This window comes from Protomyctophum parallelum, assembly GCF_964188405.1.
Source record: "Protomyctophum parallelum genome assembly, chromosome: 17".
Taxonomy (NCBI): domain Eukaryota; kingdom Metazoa; phylum Chordata; class Actinopteri; order Myctophiformes; family Myctophidae; genus Protomyctophum; species Protomyctophum parallelum.
Window position 1 is genome coordinate 12,767,242 of NC_139719.1, and position 19,975 is coordinate 12,787,216.

At 42.1% G+C, this 19,975-nt stretch overlaps 1 protein-coding gene across 1 annotated transcript; it reads left to right on the top strand.

Moving 5' to 3' along the window:
* Positions 1-551: 551 nt before the first annotated feature.
* Positions 552-18,013, top strand: hid1b (HID1 domain containing b; the record flags this gene model as incomplete). Its single annotated transcript, XM_083787284.1, has 20 exons — positions 552-617; positions 1,519-1,668; positions 4,245-4,415; positions 6,213-6,332; positions 8,351-8,454; positions 8,572-8,688; positions 9,156-9,399; positions 12,625-12,681; positions 12,799-12,939; positions 13,725-13,815; positions 14,476-14,627; positions 14,793-14,871; positions 15,072-15,236; positions 15,445-15,693; positions 16,149-16,357; positions 16,450-16,530; positions 16,845-16,936; positions 17,109-17,267; positions 17,519-17,866; positions 17,994-18,013. The coding sequence occupies 19 exons, from the start codon at positions 552-554 to the stop codon at positions 17,580-17,582; spliced, it is 2,511 nt and encodes an 836-aa protein (XP_083643410.1). The 3' UTR covers positions 17,583-17,866; positions 17,994-18,013.
* Between the last annotated feature and the right edge of the window lie 1,962 nt (positions 18,014-19,975).

A 19,975-nucleotide genomic window follows, 5' to 3' on the forward strand; every position in this document is an offset into this window, starting at 1 on the left:
CGTTTAATACCGCAGTGAAATTTGTTCTCCGCATTTGACCCATCTCTCGGTGAGCCACAGCCAAAGAACAGTGAGCTGCAGCAATGCCGTGCTCGGGAATCATTTGATTAGTTGATTTGACCCCCCAATCCAACCCTTTGATGCTGAGTGCCAAGCAGGGAGGCATTGGGCCCCATTTTACAGTCTTTGATATGATCCGGCCGGGGTTCGAACCCCGACCTTTTCACTGCATTCTTTTTCATAATGTCAAGGACCCCCATCTGGAAATGTTTTATGCCAGGGACCCCATGCCAGATTTATGTTAAAATATTGTATTATTATTATTATTATTATTTGGAAATTATTTTCAAATAGCTGATGAATATTAGATTTAACTTGCTCATTTTGTGTGCTTCTTTTGGGCTTGTTCATAGACCTGGTCGCTTATTTCTGTCGCAAAATCTGGCAACACTGCTACCGCGGTGGGGGGGGGGGGGGGTGGATGGATGGAGACTGGGAGACGCACACGCACTGTTCACAGTACACACACACACACACACACAGGGAGGAGAATGGGAAACGGAGACTCCAAACTCCACTTCAGAAAAGCAGTAATCCAACTCACAACCAAGACACAGGTTTGTTTAAAAAAATATTTATATACAAACACGCACGTCTAAAAATATTGGACGCTTTTTAGATCGTGTGTTCATGGTCAGTTTTGTCTTATTTATTGAAGTTCGAGTGCCAGATGGTAGCCTTTTAAATTGCAGCCTGGATGGATGACGTGCTATATATAGTAGGATGAACTAAACAAGGTTGAATTTGAACGGAGCTTGAGTTTAGAGTTATTAGGCTACTTGTATTCTGAATTGTTTACGGTTATGATGACTTTTTTTTTCTCTGTACATCTCTGTGTTTGTTGATAGGGGGATTCTCTTTGCCATTATACACGTAGAATCGTCCTATAGTCGAACCATGTCCTTCCTTGACCTTTTTACAACTGCTGTTGGCATTCTAGGTCTAGTTCACGAGTAGCCCCTTTCGGGACCCTACATAAAGCTTTTCTGAAATTTGGACGAGTGTCGTCAAAAAGTCAGAAACTTCAGTAGCATTTGGGTTCTGCTTGGAGAGCTAGTTCACGAGCAGCCATGCAGGTGCATTTAAGGTGGACCATGATGCTGGGAAAAAAACTCAGTAATTCTAGATGCAGGCCTGAGATTTATTTGTTTTGGATCGAGTTTATTACATTTTCAGATATTGTTATATATAAGTCTGGTTAAAGGGACACTTCACCCTTTTTGCAAAAGAATATATGTTAATGACGTTTAGAAGATTTAGAACACTTTTCTGGGGGGTCTTTGTGTGTAATATATGTTTTAGATATTTTAGATTTTAGCAGTGTTCATGATGTCACAGACACTGGCCACCTAAGCTGGCTCCTTTCCAAGCAAAGAAGCAGCGACTCTACTCTGAGTCTCTCCCTCGTGACTGAACTTCTCACCCTTTTTTTGTCTTGCCCCATTTATTTATACCCAGCCTGTGGAAGCCACAGACGATGCCTTCTGGGACCAGTTCTGGGCCGACGCCTCCACCACGGTCCAGGATGTTTTTGCCCTCGTGCCCGCAGCCGAGATACGAGCCGTCAGAGAGGAATCTCCCTCAAATCTGGCAACCCTCTGCTATAAGGTATAATACTCATTGAAGGAATTCTCTACAGTGGGAGACTTGTTTGCCAGTAAAGTGCAGGAAGATATCGGATTTGCATGGCATGTGTCTCCGTTCACCCAATAGTCTTACTAGTGCAGTGGTTCTCAACATGTGGGTCGCAGCGCACAGAGGGTCGCCACCTGATTTTGTGCGGGTCCCCACATGACAGCAAAGGACTTTGAATACCTTTTGAAATACTTCAACATGGAAAAAAAATACCATTATTGCATCAACAAACTATACTATAAAAACTGGTCAAACATTGGCCAACTTAATATAGAGAGAAATAATATAGAGACAAAAACTAAATGTTAAGCCTCAACTCCCTACATTCCAAGTGCTTGTCAGGGTGTCCCCAGGGGTCCCCAGTTAAAATTATCATATTTTGGGTGGGGGTCACGGCCTGAAAAGGTTTAGATTAGAACCACTGTACTAGCTGTTGTCTAGCCTTGGATACAGTCTGGGCAACAGGAATGCAGTTGTTTGTTGTTCCCACACTGAGGGTCTTGACTATATACACAGGGTCAAATGCCATACATGGTGTGTACAAATGTAACCAAGTGGACCTGTAAGGGTTCATTATGTTACAGCTGTGCACGCTCATAGTAAAAATTCACACTTGTGTTGTGTGAAGCCCACTGTGGCTGCCACATGACGTCATGTTAACTTCCGAGACATGAATGCAGTGTGTTATATTGTATAAAACGAAATCATTTACAAGATGTATTTATTGGCTACATGACGTATCACGTTGTCATTTTGTGCTCTTTTTGTGCTCTAGTCCATAGACTTGGCTGGCAAACGAATTCTGTTAAAAGTGCTCTAAATAGACTTGGCTGCCATATGACGTAATTTCAAAATCCAATGATGCATTGGAGGGAGGATCCAAAAATTGATAAATTAACAGGAGGATTTGACTATGCAGTATGGTGGCTGAGTTTCTACAGACCGTGGGATCAAGAAGTAAGCATACATACTAGGGATGCACCGATCCGATACGCCATTATCCGATCCGATCCGATAATTATGTGTAATTACAGTATGAAAACAACTCTACCTCCTCTGTGACACAGCAGTGTAGTATTGACAGTATAACATGTGGAATGCAGCCAGGCTAGCCTGCGCACACATTAACCTGGTCTAATTGTTGCACAGTTATTTAATAAATAATTCAGTGCATTTATATCTGTGTTTGTTACATTTTGTTTTACAAAGTTGGGAAAGTAATGTTTAAGTCAAGCCTTGATGTTGCCTTACACAAAATAATGATTCCAGACTCCACACAGTGAGGCATACAGCTTAATAGGTTATTACGTTTCTTTGTGGGGGGTATCGGATCGGTACTCTGTATCGGCAGATACTGGACCCCCATGTATCGAAATCGGTATCGAATGCCAAAAAGCCGGATCGGTGCATCCCTAATACATACAGTATAGAGCAGGGGTGCCCGCGGGCCAAATGCGCATACTCTACATTTTTACATTCAAGTTTTTTAACCTGGGCATTTCCCAGAGTATAATTGATCAGTGTTCCTGACAGTGTTCCTTGTTCCTTGTATTTCTTTCTTTCTTTTTACCTTGCTCGTCTGGTTAAAGTGTAATGCTTTATCAGTGTGTCGTCCACAGTAACAGTCTTTGTATTGAGTTGTGCTTTCATGTGAAATGTACCCATGCTGCAAACTGTTAATAAATACTTCAAACAATCAATTACATCTGGTAATGTGAGAAAAGGCTGAGTTACACTTTTTTATTACTATTACTTTTTGTTCAAAGCACACACCTGACAAAACACACCTGTTTACATCAGGGTCCTCCATTTTCAATTCATCATAAATGCATAAAGTGAGTGGCAAAGTCAGTTTAATGTTGTTTAACGTTGTTTAATGCAACCAGATAGGACTTTTCTATTTGGCTGTCAAGGCCAGAAAGTAGTTTTTTGACACTCAGTGTCAAAAATGTCACACACGTACCCACTATATAGCCTATAGTGAAAAGAATATTTGGAAGAATGCTACCAAGTATCAAATGCATAACAAAAGTGAATATAATGCATGTTATGTTATATTATGTATGTTTACAGTACGCTACATTATTACAGACGGTGCAAGACGAGACCTTCTCAAATGTATTGATACCAAAGACTCCACACATTAAAATCAATCAAAAATGTTTAATTCACTTCTCCAAAAGTGTTCAAATGCAACCAAAAAGAGCCATATGTGCAGATCAGATCTGTCCATGTCTGATAAAGAACGTCTCAGAACATCTTTGGGCAGTTTTAAATGTGATTTAAACACAGAATGGCACATTGTATTACAAGCTTGAGTCATATACAGCAGACAGAGCGAACCCAATGATCAGGTTACCTCTTCTTTCAACACGTTATGTATAATTGCATGAACTACCAGAATCTAGTGACTAGATGAGATCATTCAAACAAGTCAAGCTGTTATTTATTTTTCTGGACCCTTGTGACATCCCACTGCTTCTTTCGTTCAGTGCTCGCTCCATTGTCTACTGCCTATCATGTGGCTAACTGTTGTTCTCCGTTCCAAGGCAGTAGAAAAGTTGGTCCAGGGAGCAGAGTCTGGAATTCCTTCGGAGAAGGAGAGGCAGACCATCATGAACTGCACGCGGCTCCTCACACGCATCCTGCCGTACATCTTTGAGGACGCAGACTGGAGAGGCTTCTTCTGGTCCAGTGTTCCCGGGGTTGGTAGATCTGGGGTAAGAAGACCAGCGCTGAAACGTGACTGTCATAATAAAAGGAACTATACGGAATGCACAGGTGCTACTGCTAATACCCACCGTGGCCCCGGGGGTGAGCACTTTATATTTGAAATCTGACCGTTTTATGTACTCAACTTTGTAAATGTAGCACGGCACTCAAAACAGGAAGAAGTTCCGCCATGATGCTTACCCCTGCCATGGTTCACCATCACGGTGAACCATGGCTAGGGTAAGACTCAGGACAGAAGTGTAATGGATCAGTCAAACCAAGAACACAGCAAAATCAATTGACTCGCAAGGGTCCATTAACGATTGACTCGCTTCCCCCAGTACAGTATGTGGCCTTCTGTTCCCTGCAGCTGAAGGGACGTGAAAATAATGTATTTACTTTTATGTGAACAACTATACCAGATTTCATTAATCACGGCAATAATATTAAATTAATTGATGACTAGACAGTAGACACTAGACTAGGTCACATAGGATTGGTTAAAATACGAAAACAAACCGTATTTGTGTGCCTGCTGCTGTCAGTATTCTTTTTATTGATGTTGCTAGTAAACAAATGACACCTGTTTTTGAAGTTCTTATCTCAACAACCACATCCATTCTTTATTCATTTACTTTAAATTGTCAGAACAGTTTCTTCTTGTAGTCAGGCTTATTGTATCATATTGACATTTGGAGTTTCTCCTGCAAAATAAGATGAGGCTTGTGTTTTCCCACATGACATGACATATTTCTGCTGCACGTCACAGACTTGGGGTACTTGTTGAAAGTGGTATTTGTTTGGTCGAGTTAACCACCTTCAACCCGTTGCAATGTCATTATAGATAAAAGATGGTCAATATACAAGCTCAGTGTGTCGCATATTTTCACTGAGACACCATCACATGGCAAATAGGGCTTGTCAGACGACTATTAAAATTAATTGTAGCATTTACACCTAATGTTGCTACTAGTTGTGTTACCTTCTATTGTCGACCTGAAAGCAGCAGATAGATGCATTCTATTCATCCTCCGTCTGTCGACAACGTAGTTCTCTGTCGGCACCTGTTTCAGCAGTTTGATGATCTAAGGGTCTGGGCCATTTGAGAGCCTCAGTTGTGAATCAGTAGGAAGTGGCTGTGCTGTCTGGGCATCTCAAAATGTTCTCACACTTTGAAAGCTATGGGTGTAAAATTGAGACCAATGCAGAGATCTCTCTCTCTCTCTCTCCCCCCCCCCCCCCCCCCCCCACCACATAATCTGTAAAATCCTGAATATTAATTTAACTGAATGTGTAAGGTCCATTCTTTCAGGGTTACATTGAGACGCAGGATTTTGCAGTGTACTTGGCCACATGGGTCTCCTGTTACCTAGTCTACAGGGGACCACGGTGCTCTGAACACTGCCCATATTGTGTCTCTCACTCCTCCTGGCCAGTGGTTGAATTAGGGACGTATTAAATAACCCCTAATTAAAGTGCGAGTGAGGTAAATTACAGAGCTGTATTTGGGAATGAGCAAAGGGGTTATACTTCATTGGGCAATGGTGTCGCATGTAAAAAAATGGCGTGAGTTTAATGTTGTTAAATGCAACCAGATAAGACCTTTTGATGTTAATGTTATGGAATTGTGTGCCAGCGTTGGGTTGTTATGATGGGGTGTTGTGTAATGGCTCTGCAGGAAGTTTCTCACATACTGTCGTTACAAACTAAAAAAAAAAAAAAAGCTTGATTGCTTGGGTAATAAAATAAAGAATGCTGTCTATGTGTTTTAAAACCTTTAACTCTTTTAACCTGTTGTGTTTCAGTGTCTGGACGAAAGTGACGACGACGGAGCGCGCCCCCTGGCCGAGTCCCTCCTGCTGGCCATAGCGGACCTCCTCTTCTGTCCAGACTTCACCGTCCAGAGCCACAGGAAGGGCGGCGCAGTGAGTGCACTTTTCCTATGGCAGACTCTCAAAGTCGACCTAGCTTTTCGCGCTTTTGGGCTTTTTAGGATATAATGTTGTTCGTTATCAGTCTGGTATGTCGGTCGGTCAACCACTTTCTTTTCCCCCCCAAAAAACAAAGTCTCAGAAATTACTGTCTGGATTCCCATGAGATTTTCTCTGCGCTTCCCAAATGAATGTGTTGACCCCATGACCTTTCAAGCACCACTATTAGGTTGGCATAGACATGTCCCATCAAGGCTAAAGAGTGGGGCACATGGGAGCCCAGGAGGAGTGCTCAAAGGCGGTTAGACAGAATGGGGAGAGTCAGTCCCCGCTGATGGTGGTTCTAAGACCTCCATGTGATGCATGCATGCATCAAATGAAATATGCTCCCTGGAGGAATCGCTACCAATTTTGGCAGGGGTTTATTTTATTTATTCCACTTTTATTCCCAGAGCACAGCTAGGGCCCTTGATGGCAGTATTACAGGTATGTTGGTTTGGCACAGATGGGTGGGTGTAGCAAGCAGGCTTTTAGAGTTGTTTTTGTTCATCTAAAATTTGTGTTGTTACACAGAAGACAGCATGCAGTGTGTACATTGGTTTAGCCTCTAAGCTACGTCAATGTCAATATGCTCTGTTAATGTAGAGCAGGCATTTTGGTAGAGTGGTCCTCCTTCACACACAGCGTCTTGAGCCGGTGGCCACAGTTAATGAGTGACTCCACTGAGTCTCCTACTGTGCAAGGCACAGGAGTGGCCCACGGCCATGTTTGTCAACTGGGCTGAGGACAGGAGGGTAGACACGTCTTATCCGCACTAAGCAAACACCTGTGGATGTGTAGTGTGAGAGAAAACAAACGGCTGCCCCAACATCTATAGGGTTCTAGCTGCCTCTAACTGCCACCGCCCGCCCGGCACTCCCAGTCACCGTAGGAACAAAAATGTCACACTTAATGGAGCATGTGTGAAACTGTGTCATAGAGGCTGGAAAATGGCCAGGGGCTGTTATTTGTCCCCATGGGTTCAAGTACACACACACACACACACGCGCACACACACACAGTTAATGGATGCATGCTGTGAATTCTCTGGGCCTCCTTGAATGCGTATTCAGGACGGGAACCCCTTTTGGTGTTTTTACCCTTCAGAACAGGAACGCCTTTTAGGGTTCTTGTTTCAGATAGGGCCCTTTATGTGCAAGTCGATTGGCACAGTGCCCTTTTACTGTCAGAGCAACAGCAGCACCATGTCGAGTGTATTCAAATAGCTGTAGTTATCTCTGCTGAGGTGTCATACCGTACATGGAGATTGTCTACTTAATCCACTCATTGAATCACATGGTAGGAGTAAGTGTTAACACTGCCTCGGTTTATGGCACAGTCCTCTGTGTTAATTTGAGTCTTAAGAGTGTACAAATGTTACGTTTGGTTAAATTTTTACACTTGCTGCAGTTGACCTTCAGATGTTACTATTTGTGTCAGTGTCAGTGTGTATTCTGTCTTTGCAGCGTGGCTGTGTGTATGTGGACAATTGGACACTTTAATTCAGGAATACTATTATTAGTGCAGCTGCCAACCATTGTGAATGATGAAACCTGTACTGTACTGTACTGTATGTATTCAGATTCCTTTATTTGCCAGTGTGTAAAACACATAGGAATTTGTTTTGATATTTGCCTGTGTGCATTCCATTTTCCTTTTTTAACAGTACAAAATCCAGGGTGTTAATCTGGGTGTAAAGATTCACGCTTAAGGGTCCCTGTAGTGTACATTATATTATATATTACTGTGTACTGTACCCATCTTCCCTCCCTCCCAAGTAGCAAAAACACTTAATACTGAGTCACATTTGACTGCAAGTACCACAATGCATCACTCATTGAAGTCTTAGTGATTTATTTTGTTTTATTCTCGTAGCAGGTTTTGTATTGGCCTGTACTTTCGTTTGAAATGTACCCATTCTAGTACATACTGTGAATACAAATTTCAATCAATCAATCAAACCTTTGCAACAGGACACAGAGGACATGGAGTCCCTAGACAGCTGTGAGTACATCTGGGAGGCTGGGGTTGGCTTTGCGCAGTCGCCACCATTCAACTACCTGCATGACCAGCACAGGTAAAGGACTCTCCGTTTCTACACACATTTTCTTTCTCTTCCACTTGCCCTTCTTTCTGTTGTTGTTGTTTCATCATGCAGCTCCGACTGATGTTTTGTTTATTTTCCTGTTTCCAGATCAGAGCTTCTGAAATTGCTTCTTACCTGTTTTTCGGAGGCCATGTACCTGCCCCCTTCCTCCGACAGCAAGACCCTCAACCCCTGGGTCAGCTTCTTCTGTTCCACGGACAACAGGTAACGCACACACACACGCTCACTCACACACACACACACACACACACACACACACACACACACACACACACACACACACACACACACACACACACACACAAACACACACACACGCATGTTCGCCTCATACCACAATGCATTTAAGTGCATTAACCATTTAAGCCCTCTGTAGAGCTGAAGTAGCAGGGTTATTGTTACACGTTTTCACTATTTGAAGAAATCTGTTCAACATTTTTTAACACTTTTTGAAACAAGCTCATTTTACAATATTTTTAATTCTTTATATTTTTTAAATGAATGACATACAGTACCCAAAACAAGGACGGCAGGTAGAAAGTGGAAACTGTGATAACTTAGTGCTGCTGGACAGAGACCTACTTCCTCCAACAACACATGCATACATGCATGTGTTGTCGGACACCGAACCTCGACCTCTCTGTCGTCCCTCACTCCTCCCCACCATGCAGACACGCCCTGCCTCTGTTCACGTCGCTGCTCAACGTGGTGTGTGCGTACGACCCGGTGGGCCTGGGCATCCCGTACAACCACCTGGTGTTCTCCGACCACCGGGAGCAGCTGGTGGAGCAGGCCATCCAGATCCTCATCGTCACCCTGGAGCAGGAGGCCGGCGGCTCGGCCGCCAGCGTGGCGCTGCAGGCCATGAGCGCTGCCTCGGCCTCTCACTCTCCCTCAGTGGAGGACCAGGAGGAGGTAAACCATGATGGGGATCATATACTGTACCACTGTTTCCCAAACAGTGGGTTTTTGGTTTTGAATTATTATAAAAAAATACATTCCCCCCCAAAAAACTAAACTATCTTCATAGAAAAATCTTAAGAAATTCCATATATTTGAACAAAGGAAGTAGTGGATATAGCCGATCTACAAGCTCACAACGTGGTGTGAAGCGACGCACTGTGAGCTTGTAGATCTGCTATTTCACTAGTTTGTGTCCCGGGCAAACGTCTAATTTCTTTATTGGTTCACGGCCTAAAAAGTTTGGGAACCACTGATCTATACATTCATGTGTGGTTTATATTTAGCCTCAGTGTCATACTACAGTCTCAAGCTGAGGTAAGTATAAGTAAGCCTCGCCGAGCCATGAGGCCCATAGTGGCGGGAGCATATATCTCCTGTTTCTGTATAGCGTGAGGCTATAGCGTGATGTACAAGTTCACCCCCGGGACATGATGCTAGTATGTCGCAGCCAGGGGCTTACCCCCAATCCAACCCTTGATGCCGAGTGCCAAGCAGAGAGGCATTGGCTCCCATTTTTATAGTCTTTGGTATTGAACCGAACTTTGGTATTGAGTCCGGGGATTGAACCCCGACCTCCCAGTCTCAGGGCGGACACTCTTAACTCATCGATTGTGCAAAACGCTCTAAAGCGTTTTATTAATCTCGAGCGCCGTCTGCGCATCACGCTCTAAAGCGTTTTATTGGTGTTTTTACTGTATACTGTACATCAACTTCTCTGACGCCCGGACAACACATAATGTAACACTGATCATCTCCAGAAAGATCCGCTGTGAGATCCGGGAGTTTAAAGCCCCCCACCTCCTGAAAAGAGGCCTGGTCTAACCACATTCCAGGCATGCCGTATCCATTACGACGTACTGGGGAGGCGGCATCGCCGTCCTGCACACGGCATAGACCAACGCAGATCAGGGGATCTAAAATGGAGCTACCCATTTTCTAGTGTGTGTGAAATTTGTGAATACACTCGATTACCCTTCCCCTCCTGTTTCTACATGGTTTCTCCCGAGGCATCTCTCCATCGCATTACAGTTTCTTCCCCCCCCCCCCACTCATTCACACAGATCCACTCGACACAGCCCTCTCTAATTCTTTCCAACGACAACTCACCGGTCTGCCGCCTCATTCTCGGAAATATAAACCCGTATATAAACCAAGAATAATCTCCAACGGTCGATCGCCATTTCATGCACAGGTATACGCGAAACGAATGACGTATTCTCGAAGGACCGCCATAGGAGAAGCAGTATACATCTGACCAACTGTCTTTTTTTCGCCGTCGCGTCAGCCATGTTTGGACAAAGAAGCAGTATACTAGGCTAGCAGATATCACACCGTGGAACCCCCCCCCACACTGCGAGTTGCGATCGATCGTTTTGCAGTTTGCAATGCTACTCTCATTCTCGGAAAAAAGATTCTCGGCAGTTGATCACCATAATCGCCATAGCGCCTTCGCCAGCCAATTGCAGTGATAAGGCGTCTGGGACGTAATCGACCCGTTTGTAATGGATAACTAATACAATCCTAAGCTGCGGAAGCCATCGTGTTGTCTGTCATTTTGTCGAAATCACAGCCAGCCGGGCTACGCTTATCGCTCCTGTGGTTCATGTCCAGACATGTCGTGGAACCCCCCCCCCCCACTGCGAGTTGAGTCGCTCCTGTGGTTCATGTCCAGACATGTCAACCTCTCAAGTCACTGTTATGCTATCAAACGATCTGTTGATTTTGTTTACTGAGACAATGATCACATATGTGCATAGAATCATCATCATCATGACGTTATCATGACAGGCAGATATAAACATAAATAAATTATCATATACATACTACACACTGAATGAAAGCCCTAAATGTCTAATTTTAGGAGGAAAACAAATAAAATACACATATCCCATATACTGTTTGTCAATACTAGACTATTGAATCCATTTCATTTATAAAATTCTCTTTTTCAGAGAGAACTTTAGCCCATTCTGACCTGAGATCAGATTCATACGAGGTTTCCACTGGACACACACTGGTCTGATTAGAGAAAGCATGGACCTATAGAACTATTATTCACAAAATAAGGCATATAGCGACATGTACATACTATATACCGTATGAAACAGAAGACTCTCTGCTTTCATAAGAAAAAAACTAATACTGTAATAATAATAAAAATCACACCCATGTGAAGTGAGCAGTGCAATGTTGTGAAGTGAGCAGTGCAACATTGCACTGCTCACTTCACAGGGGTGTGATTTGTATTATTATTACAGTAGAAGTATTTTTCTTATGAAAGCAGAGAGTCTTCTGTTTCATACGGTATATAGTATGTACATGTCGCTATAGGCCTTATTTTGTGAATAATGGTTCTTCAGGTCCATGCATTTTCTGAAATCCTCTCTGGTGGGCGCAAGCTGCATTCAACAGCCAATTACTGACAAACTATACATGGGACCATGTGTATTTGTTTTCCTCCTAAAAGTAGACATTCAGGGCTTTCATTCAGTGTGTAGTATGTATATGATATTATTTGTGTTCATTTTTATATCTGTCTGTCAATGTCTGTCAACTTCAACCTTCCATATCTCTGCTGTTTTTTCAAAAGAGCAGCGTGCAGTGAAAAGCAGGTTTTAGAAAAAGGTCAATATCTCCAGAATGGAAGATGGTAGAATCATATTTTTTTTTTTAAATTGAAGTGGACTAGTTTGGCTTCCTTTTGATTTATGCAATGTGCGATGTGCTATAAGAGGCCCCTCGCTGTGGGCCCCTAAAAAGTTAAAAAGTCCAATGTTAATCGCTTAGCAGAAGCAATCCTGAGTAGAATTTCAAAAGTTAGCAATCAATGTGTTAACTACAAGGCCACTGAGCTGTGTACTGCCGGTACTGATCACATACAGTAGTAAAGGTGAAGAAGATAAAAGATTATCCTCCCCTATGTTCAGTACACTCGGTATACTCTATATAAAGATCTGACCGTGATTTTACTTTTATTTTCATATCCTGTACAATGTTTTTGTGTATATCCAGTATTATCTGGTTGTCATATTATGTTATTTTATTATTATTTTAATGTTAGCGGTCCGCAGAGGATGCCACACCAATATTTCGCTGTTTGTACTGCGACAAATAAAACCTTGAAACCACATTCCGTTTTGACATTTTAATTCCTGTCTTTGCTCTTTTTTTTGACAGCCTGCTGGACCTGATAATCTTTTTGTAAATTACCTGTCCAGGATACACAGAGAGGAGGTAAGATATGGCTGGCCATTTACAGTAGCTTTTTATAAGTGCCATTAGATATAGCATACAGTGTAAGATAATAAGATGACAAAGACCAAGTTTCATCTCTGATGTTTGTGTTTGTAGGATTTTAGCTTCATCCTAAAAGGCCTAGGGAGGCTGCTCAACAATCCCCTGGTGCAGACGTACCTGCCCCATTCTACCAAGAAGATCAACTTCCACCAAGAGATGCTCATTCTTTTCTGGAAACTCTGCGACTTCAACAAGGTGTGAACTGAAGACAGGTTCACTTTGAACTTTAGTGTGGTCATTCAAGAAGATTCAGACTTCTCTATAACGATAAGATCTTTTACCACATTAACCCTGGCGTCCATATTTTGGGCAATTCTTTAATAAAAAAAAGAAAACAGATCTACAAGCTCACAACGTGTCGCGGCACAATATGAGATTCTAGATTTTCATTGGCTATTTTCACAATTTGTTAAACAACAAAATATGAAGGACAAAAACCCATTCTAGGACGATGTTGTGGGGTATGGCACTTTCTCCCTCATTTCTTGTAAAACAAATGCATCCAGCTCACTACTGACAAGAATTCATGCATAATTTCATTAATTATAGTGTTATTCTTTTGTGAGACTACTGTGACTCATGATGGAAGAGCGGAACAGCTGTGCTTGGATAATGCTCATTTTCTCCTCTAACCCAGTTCCATCTGGACTTAAGGAAAGTTAGCCAAATTTGTGTCCAATCTGCAAAATAAATGCTTGCCAATAGCTTTCTTCACATAATGTGTTCATAAAGGTGTCTACTATAACCTCTCAATTTGTTCCAAGCCAACTCGCTTGGGAAACTTTGGGACAGCTGCTGAAAGTTGGTGTACCATTAACAACCACTTTTTTGAAAACATTCTTCCTTATATAACCTTAAATAAGACCTGATGATCATGTTTTAGGGTGGAAAAAAATCCATCTCTATCTTTAAATGATGCCAAGCGGTTATTATGTACACATTATGGACTTTTAATCCAAATTGAACAATGTGTGTTTCAGAAATTCCTGTTCTTTGTGCTGAAGAGCAGTGACGTGTTGGAGATGTTGGTTCCAATCCTGTTTTACCTGAACGAAGCCAGGACAGACCAGTGTGAGTCATAACAAACTACTGTATGTTGTGTGAACCCGAGTGTGTGCTCTTCTGTGTTTCTAAAGCCACAATCCATTTTTTTTAATTTTTATAAAATTACATTTGAACAATTCTGTATGGTGAGTGTCTGCTGATAACGATTTTTGCAGATCCAATATTTATATCTTTATAGAACACATGAACACTATCACAATAGTACAATATCCCAAATCACAGACAATATCCAGTCTAATATCATGATATATTGATACTAGGGATGATTGGATCGGGACAACCCTACTTCTAGGGCTTCTACTGAAGACCCACCCTCACTGCCCTTCCAGCCAATAGCATTCGTTTACGGTTGCTTTTTGGGACTGGAAGTTCCAAGATGGTGGAGTTGAATTCGCCAAAAAAGTGGTTTGGTCTGTAGAACGTAACCAAGGGGGGCCCACTAGTCTCTATGATACTGCCAGTTGTCGCATGCATTGGTGTGTGTGTGCATTTATGCGTCTTTCTCCATTTTTATTTTATGCTTTTTGACGGTTGTAAAAATTTATGTTTGAAAATAGGGATGTTCTGATAAAGGTTTTTTTTTGCTCCTGATCCGATTCTGATCATTTGATTTAGAGTTTATGTTATTCTACTACAGCAGGCCTTTGTGTTTGTGCCCTTCTGTAGCTCGTGTTGGTCTCATGCACATCGGGGTGTTCATACTACTGCTGCTGAGCGGGGAGAGGAACTTTGGCGTGCGCCTGAACAAGCCTTACACCGTCCGAGTCCCCATGGACATCCCTGTGTTCACAGGCACCCACGCGGACCTGCTCGTTGTGGTGAGTGAGTCCGCTCGCATGATATTCGGGGGGGGGGGGGATTTCTGTGAATGAATATTTCATCCCACTGAAGGCACGACTCACTCACTGTCTTTGTCTGTGAATTCATATTCCATCCCACTGAAAGCTTGACTCATCCCTTGGCTCCATTTTGTTCTTCAATAGATCTTCCACAAGATCATAACAAGCGGACACCAGCGCCTACAGCCCCTTTTTGACTGCTTGCTCACTATAATTGTGAATGGTGGGTGAAACGCCTAATACTGTATCACCCCCTGTTGAGTGAATGTGGAAGCTACAGCGTCTGTAATACCGATATATAGATATTATTGGCTGAGAAGTCTGACAAACTAGGTTTCCACATCTGTTGCTAAATGACAATTATGTTACCGTCAGCCGTTGTTTCATGCTGGGATGTGCTTGGCTTCCTATTTTCTTAAACAGTATCGCCTTATCTGAAGAGTCTGTCCATGGTGGCAGCCAACAAACTTCTTCACCTTCTGGAAGCCTTCTCTACCAGCTGGTTCCTCTTCAGCTCTTCCCAGAATCACCACCTGGTCTTCTTCCTGCTTGAGGTCTTCAACAACATTATCCAATATCAATTTGATGGTGAGAACAGAGATGGTGTAATTAAACACTTTTAATCGTCTTTATAGGCAGAATTTACCGATCTGCAAGCTCATTAAAAGTGGCCAATGTATTATGTGTTATATATGTCATTATTGTAATTTGAACCAATTAGATATCGCAGGATATGACTTCGACCGGATTATACATTTTGTTAATCTGCTATAACTTCTATTTTGTGCCCTTACAGGTAACTGCAACCTGGTGTATGCCATAATCCGCAAACGTAGCATCTTCCACCAGTTGGCCAACCTGGCCTCTGACAAGGTGGCCATTCAGAAGGCCTTACAGAGGAAGAAAAGGGGGGGGGCACCCAGCATATCCAGGACCACATCTACAGAAAATATATCCGCCGAGGGTTCCACACCTGCTGTGCTCACTGAGCCACACACACTCAAAACCACACACACACTCAAAACCAGTCTTGAGGCCACTCCAGGTATGAATTATATTTGTTCAGACTATGCAACTTCTTTTTACTATCTGACTGGTAGAATTGTCATTTGTCTTTCATATTTTATTCTATCTATAATGTTTCTTCTACATTAAGGAAGCTGCAAGTACAATAATTTAACTGGTAAATCGTGCATTTATATAGCACTTTTATCCAAAGCGCTTTACATAGATTGTGCATTAGATTCACCCATTCACACACACATTCATACACCGATGGTGGAGGAAACCATGCAAGGCACACTTCGACACTAACTCTGGGGGAGCCCGGGATCGAATTGGGAACCTCACAGTTTTCCCATCCAGCTGTTCTACCGGCCACTCTACCCCTGAGCCACTGCCGCCCCTCAACTGCCTGCAAGATTGTTGCAACTGTATTGTACATGCACGTGACAATAAATAAGAACCACCTTCGTGAACACCTTGAACACTGTCGTTTAGGAATTGACAAGCTGACAGAGAAGTCCCAGGTGTGTGAAGATGGCACCATGGTTGCTGTCCAGCAGGTTAATCCACAGAACTCCATGGACAGCAGTGGCATCACAGGAGACAGCAGTGGCATCACAGGAGACAGCAGTGGCATCACAGGAGACAGCAGTGGCATCAATGGAGACAGCGATACAGAGTCCATTATAGACAGAGATGATGAGGTGAAGGCCAGAGAATCTCTTTATTTCCTTCTTCTTGTATGTGAGCTTTTGTTTTGTTTGAATTGTTAACGGCAAACTGCTTTTCTGTTCAGATTTTTCATACAGATTCAGCAAAAGCAAGGAGTCGACTGCCAAGCCTGTCAACCGCAAAATGGAGTGCTACTCCGGACTGGGTAAGGCCAACCTTTAATTTTATTTTTGTCCATCTTTCGATCTGTGTTTATTTTCAAGATTTCTTTCTAAGTGGTTTCTTGCATAACCCATTTTGGGCGGGAACCCCTTTTGGTGCTAAACATTATGTTGTAATTTAGCTATTGAAAAAAAGCAGATCTACAAGCTCATAGCGCGCCACCGAGTGGCACGCTACGAGCTTGTAGGTCTGCTATTTTTGAAAAATCGTGAAAAGGATTTAGAAGATTTTTTTTTAAATGTTGAGGTCAGGCCTAAATGGGACAATGTTCTGCGGTGCTGTGTTGCATGTTTTCAGGTAATGTCCTGGAAGACAAAGCTTCCTCTACAGACCATAATGCGGCTGCTTCAAGTTCTCGTTCCTCAGGTGGAGAAGATCTGCATAGACAAGTAAGATGTTCATGTTGTACAGCTTTGCATTTCAACTTTCAAAAGGGAAAATAGATTATACTTAGATCGGACGTGGAACGGATGACATTTTAGCTGTATGAAAGACGTGAGTGTTGATCAATGAGGATTTCTTTTAATGTTTTGATTGGAGCGTGGTCCGTGTCATTCTCAGGGGCTTAACGGATGAGTCTGAAATCCTGAAATTCCTTCAGCACGGCACACTAGTGGGTCTCCTGCCAGTGCCCCATCCCATCCTCATCAGGAAGTACCAGTCCAATGAAGGCACTGCCATGTGGTTCCGTACCTACATGTGGGGAGTTATCTATCTACGGTGAGCATATTGGTAAAGAAGCAGTTGACATAAAATAAATCTCCCCGTGTCGTCACTATTTTGGGCTAGCCAAAATAGGAACAGCCTTTTCAGATGGGGTCGGCGGCCAATGTAACTTTTGGGATCCTTGACATGAAATAGCTCGAGACCACTGATATAGAAACATAGGTTTTTCAGAAAACTTTGAGAAGACATTTGTAGAATCTGGTGTCAGGTCTTAATGATTTTGTCTTTGACTCTTGTTGTCATAGGAACGTGGATCCCCCAATCTGGTATGACACTGACGTGAGACTCTTTGAGATTCAGAGGATTTAGACCAATCTCGCCCGTGGGATCTAAATCTACTTTCTTTCCGGGAAGCAAAAGACGGCATTAAGAATTCAGAGGAAGATTTTTCACAATCTGCCATCAAACAAGCATTGACTCTCTTTTTTGCCAACACTCAGAGTTCAGAACCGGACAGAAGAATAACAAATGTTTGTTGTCTGAACTGTATGAAACTGTACGAGTACTGTAAAAACAAAGGAATGCCAAATGAACTGTACAATCTTTAGATGCTAAGTTAAAATTTAAAATCTATTAAAAATATATTTATAGTTGTTTTTTTGTTGTTGTTCTTGTTGTCTTGTTTTGTGATGGAACCGGGGAGGGTGGGGTATATGTGGGGTTTGTCTACAAAAATTGAAAATCTTATAAATAAAGTTATAAAAAAAAATATTTATACAGTTTTTGCCATAAGTCACATAAGCTTTACATACAGCTTTATTTGATTGCTTTGCCTCCGACAACTGTTTGAAACAGACAGTCGGAGCAGCCATGGCAGCAGAATGAAGAAGGCTTTGCATCTTTTCTATAAGGGAAACCTGGCCTTTCCTAATGAACTGTAACCAGAGATCTATGAGAGCACACAAACATGATGAATATGTGAAAGAGCCGGTTTTGTATTCAGTCAGATAAAAAAAATGTGATGGCATTTTAGATGGGCAGAGAGGAAAAGGAAAGACAAAAAAATGAAGGAAATATTGTCTTGTAACATATGAAGGCATACAATAAATGATTGTGAAGTATGATATACAGTACAGTGTACAGTCTGATTTGGATTTTGTTACTGGGGCAAATGTGTGATAATGTTTTTGACGAAATGCGTGATTAACCTTTTCTGTATTTGGGACGTCCCAGAACCACCTGTGTGTGTGTGTGTGTGTCAAGAAGGTCAAGATGGCCAATATATATATGTGGGTGTGTGACTGTGTGTGTCAAGGTCAAGATGGCCAAGATGATATATATTCCCACACAGCAGTTACAGTCTAGATGTAGCCACAGTGGATTCAGTGTCACTGCAACTCCTTGTCTGCAATGGATGACGATGATGATGATGCAGGTAAGCTAACTGTCTAATTGTTTATGTTGCCATTGCCAATGGAAAAGGAATATATTTTTTAATTGATTATTTAAATTAATCAGTGGTACAGACTGGCACAGAAAATCGGCCCTGGCATTTGTGGTCTTCACCGGCCCAAAGCCGGCTCAAAAACACTACTATGTCTTAAGTTTTTTTTATTACTTTTTAGTGTGGTTGCCCCAAAAGGGGCAACCAGACTCTAGTAATTGTAACACTTTATTATTAGTGTGGTTGCCCCAAAAGGGGCAACCAGACTCTAGTAATTGTAACACTTTATTATTATTATTATTATTTTTATTATTATTTCACAGTAGTCTTTTTTTTGTCGCTTTATACCTCCCACACTGTACGCTGTACGCACTTGAGCCATATGTCAAATTGACCGGAAAAATCGGGAATCGTGTGCTTGTATTTTGTTAAGAGAAATGTTGTATAGTTTAATTGATATGAATTTATTAGTGAATTAAATTTCCCCATTGACATGAATGGGAAAAGGCAAAAAATCACATTCAAGTATTTTTTCCTCGGAGACTGTAATCACTATAGTTACAAAACTTTTAGGGATATTTCTTAATTATGACTAAAATTAATTAAAATTATAATTTTATAGGTCGGCCTCATGGTGGCGCTATAACAGCCCACTTTACCTTTTGGCTTATAACTCTTGAACCGTAGTTCGTAAAATCAAAATTATTTTTTCCCTGGATTCCTTGGGTCATGACGCATCTCCCCATATAGGCCACGCCCATTTCCGCCATGATGGATTTTCCGCCATTTTGAATTTTGTCCAAAACAAACTTTTTGCTTTTCCTCCTACATATTTCGTCCAAATCTCACAGAAATCGGCACACATGATCTCTGGACATATCCGATTAAAACACCAGATGCAGAATTTTGGTAGTGCGTATCGTTCGGCCGTAATCGTCTTCCGAAGTTAGTAGGAGGGGCCTGTATCACAAAAATGCCATAAATCACGAACGGAATGTCCAATCCATCCCAAATTTGAATCACATGTCCGGGGTGGTTCAATCAACCAAGTTCTAAAAGCAATTCCATTTTCATCCATAGGGGGCGCCGCAAATGCGAGAAATGTAACCGTTTGTCGCAAAAACATGAATTTCGGGGGTTAAATCCCCTCCGAATTACTTACGCATGATCTAAGGCGTGACTTGAAATTGTAATTGGCTGGCAATACTAGTGGGAGGGGCATATGTAAGCCACTGCGGCAACCACACTCTGCAATTTTTTAAAATTGCGAATTTTCTAGTTATTATTAATTTTATTATTCCACAGTAGTCTTTTTTTT